Raw genomic sequence first — 12,378 nt, forward strand, 5'->3', positions numbered from 1 at the left:
TTTATTGTTGCATTAGCCCTTTACATTGTCGCCTGTAGTAGCATTATCCCATTCCATTGTCTCCTGTAGTAGGATTATCCCTTTCCATTGTTTCCTGTAGTAGCATTAGCCCTTTCCATTGTCGCCTGTAGTAGCATTAGCCCTTTCCATTGTCGCCTGTAGTAGCATTAGCCCTTTCCATTGTCGCCTGTAGTAGCATTAGCCCTTTCCATTGTCGCCTGTAGCAGCATTAGCTCTTCCCATTGTCGCCTGTAGCAGCATTAGCTCTTTCCATTGTAGCCTATAGTTGCCTTTAGCCCTTTCCCTAACTGACTGGGGCTATAGCTATAGGGGAAGGACGCTGGGGTGATGACGACTTTAATGTCCAATATTTCCACTCCGCCCCTGATCTGACGCCCAATGCTTCCATGTTTCCAGGTGTCACATTTGCTGCAAAGGGCTACTTCGAGGCACTGGTGAGGATGGGAGAGATGGCCAGCGAAAGTCAAGGCTCTAAGGATCTTGGTGAGTCCTAGTGTTGGCTGTAGGGGGCTGCAGCACCCCTAGTGGGGTGGAGGGGGTTGTAGCACCCCTATTATTATTTTTTATTTTTTTCACCTTTATTTAACCAGGTAGGCCAGTTGAGAACAAGTTCTCATTTACAAATGCGACCTGGCCAAGATAAAGCAAAGCAGTGCGACAAAAACAATGACAGAGTTACACATAAACAAACGTACAGTCAATAACACAAAATAAAAGAAAAATTGAAAAATCTATGTACAGTGTGTGCAAATGTAGAAGAGTAGGGAGGTAGGCAATAAATAGGCCCTAGAGGTGAAAATAATTACAATTTAGCATTAATACTGGAGTGATAGATGTGCAGATGATGATGTGCAAGTAGAGATACTGGGGTGCAAAAGAGCAAGAGGGTAAGTAATAATATGGGGATGAGGTAGTCGGGTGTGCTGTTTACAGATTGGCTGTGCACAGGTACAGCGATCGGTCAGCTGCTCTGACAGCTGACGCTTAAAGTTAGAGAGGGAGATATAAGTCTCCAGCTTCAGTGTTCTTTGCAATTCGTTCCAGTCATTGGCAGCAGAGAACTGGAAGGAAAGGCGGCCAAAGGAAGTGTTGGCTTTGGGGATGACCAGTGCAATATACCTGCTGGAGCGCGTGCTACAGGTGGGTGTTGCTATGTTGACCCGTGAGCTGAGATAAGACTGGGCTTTACCTAGCAAAGACATATAGATGACCTGGAGCCAGTGGGTTTGGCAATGGATGTCTAGTGAGTGCCAGCCAACGAGAGTATACAGCTCGCAGTGATTGGTAGTATATGGGGCTTTGGTGATAAAACGGATGGCACTGTGATAGACTACATCCAGTTTGCTCAGTAGAGTGTTGGAGGCTATTTTGTAAATGACAGCGCCGAAGTCAAGGATCGGTAGGATAGTCAGTTTTAAGAGAGTATGTTTGGCAGCACGAGTGAAGGAGGCTTTGTTGCAAAATAAGAAGCCGATTATAGATTTAATTTTGGATTGGAGATGCTTAATGTGAGTCTGGAAGGAGAGTTTACAGTCTAAACAGACACCTAGGTATTTGTAGTTGTCCACATATTCTAGGTCAGAACCGTCCAGATTAGTGATGCTAGTCGGGCGGGAGGGTGCGGGCAGCAATCGGTTGAAGAGCATGCACTTAGTTTTACTAGCATTAAAAAAGTAGTTGGAGGCCATGGAAGGAATGTTGCATGGTGTTGAAGCTCGTTTGGAGGTTTATTAGCACAGTGTCCGAAGAAGGGCCAGATCTATACAGAATGGTGTCGTCGTCGTAGAGGTGGATCAGAGAATCATCAGCAGCTAGAGAGACATCATTGATATATACAGAGAAAAGAGTTGGCCCGAGAATTGAACCCTGTGGCACCCCCATAGGGACTGCCAGAGGTCCGGACAACAGGCCCTCTGATTTGACACACTGAACTCTATCTGAGAAGTAGTTGGTGAACCAGGCGAGGCAGTCATTTGAGAGGCCAAGGCTATTGAGTCTGCCGATAAGAATGCGGTGATTAACAGAGTCGAAAGTCTTGGCCAGGTCGATGAAGACGGCTGCACAGTACTGTCTTTTATCGATGGCGGTTATGATATCGTTTAGGACCTTGAGCGTGACTGAGGTGCTCCCATGACCAGCTCTGAAACCAGACATGACCAGCTCGGAAACCAGATTGCTTAGTGGAGAAGGTACGGTGGGATTCGAAATGGTCGGTGATCTGTTTATTAACTTGGCTTTCGAAGATTTTAGAAAGGCAGGGCAGGATGGATATAGATCTAGAACAGTTTGGGTCAAGAGTGTCTCCCCCTTTGAAGAAGGGGATGACCGCGGCAGCTTTCCAATCTTTGGGGATCTCAGACGATACGAAAGAGGTTGAATAGGCTAGTAATAGAGGTTGCAACAATTTTGCGTGATCCTTTTAGAAATACAGTGTCCAGATTGTCTAGCCCAGCTGATTTGTAGGGATTCAGCTGCCAGGATATGGGTGAAGGAGGCGTGGGGGGGGGGGGTTGGCCAGGTGGAAAGCATGGCCAGCCGTGGAAAATAATGCAAATGATCGATTATTGTAGATTTATTGGTGGTGACAGTGTTTCCAATCCTCAATGCAGTGGGCAGCTGGGAGGAGGTGCTCTTATTCTCCATGTACGTTACAGTGTCCAAAAACATTTTGGAATTACTGCTACAGGAAGCAAATTTCTGCTTGAAAAAGCTAGCCTTGGCTTTCCTAACTGACTGAGGATATTGGTTCCTGACTTTCCTGAAAAGTTGCATATCGCGGGGGCTATTCAATCCTAATGCAGAACGCCACAGGATGTTTTTGTGCTGGTCAAGTCTGGGGTGAATCAAGGGCTATATCTGTTCTTAGTTCTAATTTTTTTAATGGGGCATGCTAAAATAAGATGGAGAGGAAAGCACTTTTGAAGAGCATCCAGGCATCCTCTACTGATGGGATGAGGTCAATATCCTTCCAGGATACCCGGGCCAGGTTGATTAGAAAGGCCTGCTCGCTGAAGTGTTTTAGGGGGCATTTGATAGTGATGAGGGGTGGTCGTTTGACCGTGGACCCATTACGCACGCAGGCAATGAGACTGTGATCGCTGAGATCCTGGTTGAAGACAGCAGAGGTGTATTTATAGTGCAGGTTGATCAGGATGATATCTAAGAGGGTGCCCATGGTTACAGGTTTCGGGTTGTACCTGGTAGGTTCCTTGATGATTTGTGTGAGATTGAGGGCATCTAGCTTAGATTGTAGGATGGCCGGGGTGTTAACCTCTCTGAGATATGTGAGACGGTAGCGTCCCACCTGGCCAACATCCACTGAAAATGCAGAGCGCCAAATTCAAATAAATTACTATAAAAATCTAACTTTCATGAAATCACACATTCAATATACCAAATGAAAGCTACACTTGTTGTGAATCCAGCCAACGTGTCAGATTTCAAAAATGCTTTACGGCGAAAGCAAACAATGCTATTATCTGAGGATAGCACCCCAGCAAACAATCACAGACCATCATATTTCAACCCTCCCGGCGCGACACAAAACGCAGAATAAAGATATAATTCATGCCTTACCTTTGACGAGCTTCTTCTGTTGGCACTCCAATATGTCCCATAAGCATCACAAATGGTACTTTTGTTCGATTAATTCCGTCGATATATATCCAAAATGTCCATTTATTTGGCGCGTTTGATCCAGAAAAACACCGGTTCCAACTCGCTCAACATGACTACAAAAGTTACCTGTAAGCTTTGTCCGAACATTTCAAACTACTTTTGTAATACAACTTTAGGTATTTTCTTACGTAAATAATCGATAAAATTGAAGACGGGATGATCTGTGTTCAATACCGGAGGAAAACAATGTGTAGCATTCTTTCTGGTCACGCACCTCTAACAAACAGTACACTTCACTCGAGCCACATTCTGAACATGGCTACTTCTTCATTTCTCAAAGGAAAAACCTCAACCAATTTCTAAAGACTGTTGACATCCAGAGGAACTGTAGGAAGGTCCCTTAGAAATCTGGATTCCCAAAGAAAACCCATTGAAAAGAGAGTGACCTCAAAAAATATAAAATCTGAATGGTTTGTCCTCGGGGTCTTGCCTGCCAAATAAGTTATGTTATAGTCACAGACATGATTCAAACAGTTTTAGAAACTTCAGAGTGTTTTCTATCGAATACTAATAATAATATGCATATATTAGCATCTGGGACTGAGTAGGAGGCAGTTTACTATGGGCACGCTATTCATCCAAAAGTGAAAATGCTGCCCCCTATCCCAGAGAAGTTAAGCATGTCCCAGTTAAGGTCACCTAACAGTATGAGCTCTGAAGATAGATGGGGAACCATCAATTCACATATGGTGTCCAGGGCACAGCTGGGGGCCGAGGGGGGTCTGTAACAAGCGGCAATGGTGAGAGACTTGTTTCTGGAAAGGTGGATTATAAAAAGTAGAAGCTTGAATTGTTTGGGCACAGACTGGATAGTTTGACAGAACTCTGGATGCTATCTCTGCAGTAGATTGCAACTCCGCCCCCTTTGGCAGTTCTATCTTGTCGGAATATGTTATAGTTAGGGATGGGAATTTCAGGATTTTTGGTGGCCTTCCTAAACCAGGATTCAGACACGGCTAGGACATCCGGGTTGGCGGAGTGTGCTAAAGCAGTGAATAAAACAAACTTAGGGAGGTGGCTTCTAATGTTAACATGCATGAAACCAATGCTTTTACAGTTACAGAAGTCAACAAATGAATGCGCCTGGGGAGTGGGAGTGATGCTGGGGGCTGCAGGGCCTGGGTTAACCTCTACATCACCAGAGGAACAAAGGAGGAGTAGGATAAGAGTACGGCTAAAGGCTATAAGAACTGGTCGTCTAGTACGTTCAGAACAGAGAGTAAAAGGAGCAGGTTTCTGGGCACGGAAGAAAAGATTCAAGGCATAATATACATACAAGGGTATGGTAGGATGTGAGTACAGTGGAGGTAAGCCTAGGCATTGAGTGACGATGAGAGAGGTTTTGTCTCTAGAGGCACCATTTAAGCCAGGTGCGGCCACAGCAAAGGGTCCAGGCCAATTGGCAGAAGAGGTATTGAAGCCCAGGAATTATCTGATGGAATTCTTTGGCTAGCCGGGAGAAGGGCCTAGCTACTAGCTAGTAGCTAGTTAGCTGGCTAGCTTCAGAAGGCGGTTCCGGTTCAAAAGTGTAAAAATAGCAGATCCATACCACATTGGGTTAGGCGGGTTGCAGGAGAGTATGTTCAGTCCATAGATGGAAAAAGAGATTAAAAAAGTAATACAAATATATACGAAGAAAAACGATATATACAAGGGATGGGACAAGACCATCAAAACAGACATCCCCACTGCTATGCCATCTTGGAAGATATATATTGGGCTGGAGGGGGGTCGCAGAAAGACCTGCTGTACAGGGGATAGATGGCAAGGGGTGTGAATGGGAAAAGGACAAATGATGTTCACTCACTCACTCACACATACACACACACAAGCATGTTATGTTTGTTGTTGTTATTTCTTACAGTCAGTTATTACTGCACTATTGGAAAGGGGAGCTTACAGTACTCTGATGTTTCCAATATTTTCCACTGACATACTGAGGCAATCACATCCCCTTAGACTCTTATATTTGATATGGAAAAGCTTATTTTGTTTAGCGCTTGTTTTCCCTCAAACTCAGCATCTTATGAATTATGCTGTTTTGCAGTTTTGCAGTTTTATTTTTGCCTTAGACCCCAGAGAAGATAAATATTCAAAATAATTCTGAAACGTATCTTACTCTTTTATTTAATATTGATTAACCCGACACATATATTATCAGCAGATTTTCTTTTCTTTCACAACATCCTTATTGATTATGTTCATTAATAGGAGTGTAAAGACACTGTTTTGGGGGTGACGACTTATGTCTGTCCTCACTTGTCCTTTTCCAGTCAGTGAGAACTAACACAACCTGTGTGTGTGGAACGGTTTGGGTTTTCCTGGTCTGTTTCTGTTCATGTCAGGCTAACAAAGACATGGTGGTGAAAGAGGGATGAATGAAGGAATGTGACTGGGGGTGGGGTATAGGCGGTATTGGTGATGGTGGGAGGGAAAAGTTCCGATTGGAGCTAAGGTGTTGAACGGGGAAACAGCAGCAGGTTGTCTCTCTACCAACGACATCTAGAAGAAATGATTGGCTTGTGTTTAAGTCCCGCCTACTGAGTCTGAGCACTGTGTAGCCGAGTCTCTTGCTCCCTCCTCTGACTTTTCCTAAGTCTGAGGGGAATTTGGATAGTGGATGGAAGTGGAGAAAGGAGGGAGGGATGATGAGAAGAGAGGAAAGCGGAAAGGAGGGATGTCTGAGATCAGAGGTTGGAGAGGAGGATAGAAAGAAAAGCTGCCTCATTCATTATTCATGGAAGAAGAAGAGTCTTTTATTTTGGCCTTCACATTTCTTCTGAAGGTTTCATCTTTTCATCCCCCCACTCTGCCTCTCTCAGTCAATACTGATGACATTATCTGTGCAGTGACCGTTCAGATTAGGATTTCAATATGCTAGGGGAGGATGTTACAGAGTACAGTATGCTAGGGTAGATGAGGCTCTATTGCTGCTGATGATACTATTACTGTTACATCCCAGTGCCCTCATCTTAAAGTGTCCATCTCCATATTAAAAACAGGTGTTAATCCATCTCCATATTAAACAGGTGTTAATCCATCTCCATACTAAACAGGTGTTAATCCATCTCTATATTAAACAGGTGTTAATCCATCTCCATATTAAACAGGTGTTAATCCATCTCCATACTAAACAGGTGTTGAACTATCTCCATACTAAACAGGTGTTAATCCATCTCCATACTAAACAGGTGTTGAACTATCTCCATACTAAACAGGTGTTGAACCATATCTATATTAAACAGGTGTTAATCCATCTCCATACTAAACAGGTGTTAATCCATCTCTATATTAAACAGGTGTTAATCCATCTCCATACTAAACAGGTGTTGAACTATCTCCATACTAAACAGGTGTTAATCCATCTCCATACTAAACAGGTGTTGAACTATCTCCATACTAAACAGGTGTTAATCCATCTCCATACTAAACAGGTGTTGAACTATCTCCATACTAAACAGGTGTTAATCCATCTCTATATTAAACAGGTGTTAATCCATCTCTATATTAAACAGGTGTTAATCCATCTCCATACTAAACAGGTGTTGAACTATCTCCATACTAAACAGGTGTTAATCCATCTCTATATTAAACAGGTGTTAATCCATCTCCATATTAAACAGGTGTTAATCCATCTCCATATTAAACCGGTGTTGAACCATCTCCATATTAAACAGGTGTTAATCCATCTCCATACTAAACAGGTGTTAATCCATCTCTATATTAAACAGGTGTTAATCCATCTCCATATTAAACAGGTGTTAATCCATCTCCATACTAAACAGGTGTTAATCCATCTCTATATTAAACAGGTGTTAATCCATCTCCATATTAAACAGGTGTTAATCCATCTCCATACTAAACAGGTGTTGAACCATCTCCATACTAAACAGGTGTTGAACCATATCTATATTAAACAGGTGTTAATCCATCTCCATACTAAACAGGTGTTAATCCATCTCTATATTAAACAGGTGTTAATCCATCTCTATATTAAACAGGTGTTAATCCATCTCCATACTAAACAGGTGTTGAACAATATCTATATTAAACAGGTGTTAATCCATCTCCATACTAAACAGGTGTTAATCCATCTCTATATTAAACAGGTGTTAATCCATCTCCATACTAAACAGGTGTTAATCCATCTCTATATTAAACAGGTGTTAATCCATCTCTATATTAAACATGTGTTAATCCATCTCTATATTAAACAGGTGTTAATCCATCTCCATACTAAACAGGTGTTAATCCATCTCCATACTAAACAGGTGTTAATCCATCTCCATACTAAACAGGTGTTGAACCATCTCCATACTAAACAAGTGTTGAACCATCTCTATATTAAAAACAGGTGTTGATCCATCTGCATATTAAAAACAGGTGTTGATCCATCTGCATATTTAACCGGTGTTGAACCATCTCTATATTAAACAGGTGTTGAACCATCTCCATACTAAACAGGTGTTAATCCATCTCCATACTAAACAGGTGTTGAACCATCTCTATATTAAACAGGTGTTAATCCATCTCCAAACTAAACAGGTGTTGAACCATCTCCATACTAAACAGGTGTTAATCCATCTCTATATTAAACAGGTGTTAATCCATCTCTATATTAAACAGGTGTTAATCCATCTCCATATTAAACCGGTGTTGAACCATATCTATATTAAACAGGTGTTAACCATCTCCATACTAAAGAGGTGTTGAACCATATCTATATTAAACAGGTGTTAATCCATCTCCATACTAAAGAGGTGTTGAACCATATCTATATTAAACAGGTGTTAATCCATCTCCATACTAAACAGGTGTTGAACCATCACCATACTAAACAGGTGTTGAACCATCTCTATATTAAACAGGTGTTAATCCATCTCCATACTAAACAGGTGTTGAACCATATCTATATTAAACAGGTGTTAATCCATCTCCATACTAAACAGGTGTTGAACCATCTCTATATTAAACAGGTGTTAATCCATCTCCATACTAAACAGGTGTTGAACCATATCTATATTAAACAGGTGTTAATCCATCTCCATACTAAACAGGTGTTAATCCATCTCCATACTAAACAGGTGTTGAACCATCTCTATATTAAACAGGTGTTAATCCATCTCTATATTAAACAGGTGTTAATCCATCTCCATACTAAACAGGTGTTGAACCATCTCTATATTAAACAGGTGTTAATCCATCTCCATACTAAACAGGTGTTGAACCATATCTATATTAAACAGGTGTTAATCCATCTCCATACTAAAGAGGTGTTGAACCATATCTATATTAAACAGGTGTTAATCCATCTCCATACTAAACAGGTGTTGAACCATCTCTATATTAAACAGGTGTTAATCCATCTCTATATTAAACAGGTGTTAATCCATCTCCATACTAAACAGGTGTTGAACCATCTCTATATTAAACAGGTGTTAATCCATCTCCATACTAAAGAGGTGTTGAACCATATCTATATTAAACAGGTGTTAATCCATCTCCATACTAAAGAGGTGTTGAACCATCTCTATATTAAACAGGTGTTAATCCATCTCTATATTAAACAGGTGTTAATCCATCTCCATACTAAACAGGTGTTGAACCATCTCTATATTAAACAGGTGTTAATCCATCTCCATACTAAACAGGTGTTGAACCATATCTATATTAAACAGGTGTTAATCCATCTCCATACTAAACAGGTGTTGAACCATCTCTATATTAAACAGGTGTTAACCCATCTCCATACTAAAGAGGTGTTGAACCATCTCCATATTAAAGAGGTGTTGATTGAATCCCGAATGGCACAGCGGTCTACACAGCGGCATGACAGTGCTAGAGTCGTCAATACAGATCTGGGTTCAATCCTGGACTGTGTCGCAGCCGGCCGCAACCGGGAGATCCATGAGGCAGCGCACAATTGGCTCAGCGTCGTCCGGGTTAGGGGAGGGTTTGGCCGGCTGGGATGTCCTTGTCCCACCGCGCTCTAGCGACTCCTTGTGACAGCCGGGCGCATGCATGCTGACTTTCGGTCGCTAGCTGTATGGTGTTTCCTCTGACACATTGGTGAGAGTCGCTTGCGGGTTAAGCGAGCAGTGTGTCAAGAAGCAGTGCAGCTTGGCGGAGTCGTGATTCGGAGGACGAATGGCTCTCGACCTTCGCCTCTCCCGAGTCCGTACAGGAGTTGCAGCGATGGGACAAGACTGTATCTACCAATTAGATATCACAGAATTGGGGAGCAAAAGGGTTGATCCATGTCCATATTGATACTGTACTCTCTATGGTCCCTTATCTACTGTCTGTCCTAAAGTGTGTGTGTGATTTGTGTTATATGAGGTCCTTTGGTTGTTTTTGCAAACCTAGCCCCTAGCCATGACTCAGCAGCACAGTATATCCCTCCCTCCCTCTCTGCAGTCTAGTGACAGGCAGGGCTGAACAGAGGAGACTGATTCTGTCTCTGGACAACAGTGTTTCCTTAATGCAACCTAAGTATGTGTGTGTGTTTGTGTGTGTGAGTGAGTGCGTGTGTATGTACTACATCTGAGCATGCATTTATTTGTCACAGTAATTGCATGTATGATGTGAGAAACATCACAAGAGATGCACTATGTGTTCATTCTTTGTAGTGCAATTGCTCACCAGTCAGGCTAGCCCGCAGTGACAGTGTGATTGCATGATCAGCCATTCTATCTCCACACAGTGATAAATGGAAATAGTTGCTGTATAGATTCCAGTTAACTACATGGTCGAAGGCTTGTTTTATATTTGACAGCTGACTGTTTATATCACGCAGAGGGAGGAGGGGAGGCAGAAATGCAATACAATAGCCTAATGGATGAACATCGGCATTGAATAGTCTCGAACAATTATAAAACCAGAAAGACAGCCATTATTCGCACAATTTGCCTAACGTCAGCCCATTACATTGTTTGTTTACCCAGGATAGTATAGTCAGCCCCAGGGGCAACGCCAGGCCAGGCAGGCAGTGAGCTATAGGGGTCATTTGGGATCTCCCGGGCCGACTGGGTGGGCACGCGGACCCCTTTGATAGCTGTGCCGTCTGTGGGCGGGCTGGGATGGCTGGCAGCACTCTGCTGTGGCATGAAGTACAAACGCTTTTACAGCCTGCTCCCTTTCATTATCCGCAGGCCCCATGATCTATCTATCTATCTCTCTCTCTCTCTCTCTCTCTCTCTCTCTCTCTCTCTCTCTCTCTCTCTCTCTCTCTCTCTCTCTCTCTCTCTCTCTCTCTCTCTCTCTCTCTCTCTCTCTCTCTCTCTCTCTCTCTCTCTCTCTCTCTCTCTCTCTCTCTCTCTCTCTCTCTCTCTCTCTCTCTCTCTCTCTCTCCCCCCCCCTAGAGAGAGAGTGTGGACACACACTCCTCCGTCACGTCTCCACCAGTGGCCAGAGTGCCCAGGCAGATAAGGCGTGGCAGGATGGATGGGTGGTGCTACGTCACTTGGCTTTAAACAATCTCTTGCATGCGGTAGTACTTACCCCCAGTTTATAACTGATGCGGATAGAGAGACAAGGGGAAGGATTTGTAAAATGGGGGGCAAGTAATTATTGCGTTATTATCATTACGTTTCTTGAGGGGAGAAATAGCTGGATGCGTCAGGCAGTCGACAGAGTAGTAGAGATGCGCCTTCATTTAGTGGAGAGAGACTCCGTGTGCGTCCCTATAGTGCACTATATAGGAAATAGAGTGCAGGCTGTGATGCAGCCCATGTCCCACGGTCGTCTCTACAATGTAATGACTGTAAAATATCTGATTAATCCAAGCAGAATAAATGAACAGTAGTGAATGGTATTAGGATTAAAGAGAGAGGCATGCACAGTCTTGACCCATAGATGACAAGGCAAAAAGAGGATGGAGAAGGGAGGAGGAGGATAATGGAGGAGGGGTGGTGAGGGAAAGAACAGGAGGGGGTAGTTAGCGAGATAAAGCCAATGTGAATGGGTAGCTAAGAGTACTGAACAGAGCTGTAGTTGCTAACGTTGTACAGTGATTGACGATCATTTAAGCAGATACTACCTCTGGGTTAGACATATACATAATTGATCAATGCAGTAAGTGATCATTAAACAGGGAGTAATTAAGGAGAGAAAAAAGCAATTCATGCAGCAGCAAATGATGTGCTTAGCTGTTCCCTAGTTCCCTAGTGCTTAGCTGTTCCCTAGTTCCCTAGTGCTTAGCTGTTCCCTAGTAAGCTACCTAAATGGACCAGTCCAGATGTTTCCCTTCCTTCCTTCCTCCTTACCTTTTCCTGTGAGAGATTACATAAACCAAACCAGAAGTCATAATCCAACAAGTCAATAATATATCAACCCAAGCTAACCAGGGGAAATCACAGCCAATGAAAACACTCCAAAATGTTCTCCCATCACACTCTCCCATCCCATCATCTAAGTTATGTGGCTTTGCTCTCAAACTGAGCTCCCAGGATGCGTCCCAAATGTCACCCTATTCCCTATGGGCCCTGGTCAAAAGTAGTGTAGTATATAGGGAATGGGGTGGCCTGATTGCCTGTTCCCTACAGTTCTCCTGGTTCTAGGTTATATAAAGAGAGGGTATTTTTAAGGTGACGTGCTCCGCTAGAGGACTTTTGTCATGTGAGGATAAATAATGTAGACGTCTCTAATGTGTGTTAGAGACAGGGGAATGGAACTGCACTG

General features: G+C 42.9%; 1 protein-coding gene across 7 annotated transcripts in view; it reads left to right on the forward strand.

The window, feature by feature from the left end:
- Positions 1-12,378, forward strand: part of baiap2b (BAR/IMD domain containing adaptor protein 2b) — a 184,454-nt gene that overhangs the window by 56,573 nt on the left and 115,503 nt on the right. For 5 of the 7 annotated variants that reach the window (XM_071393847.1, XM_071393848.1, XM_071393850.1 and 2 more), the window contains exon 3: positions 418-504. The exons of the other annotated variants lie outside the window; for them this stretch is intronic. In XM_071393847.1, the coding sequence (XP_071249948.1) occupies positions 418-504 (87 nt within the window). The remainder of the gene's footprint in view (positions 1-417; positions 505-12,378) is intronic. 7 annotated transcript variants of the gene reach the window in all.

This window comes from Salvelinus alpinus, chromosome 3 (genome assembly GCF_045679555.1).
Source record: "Salvelinus alpinus chromosome 3, SLU_Salpinus.1, whole genome shotgun sequence".
NCBI classification, from domain to species: Eukaryota; Metazoa; Chordata; class Actinopteri; order Salmoniformes; family Salmonidae; genus Salvelinus; species Salvelinus alpinus.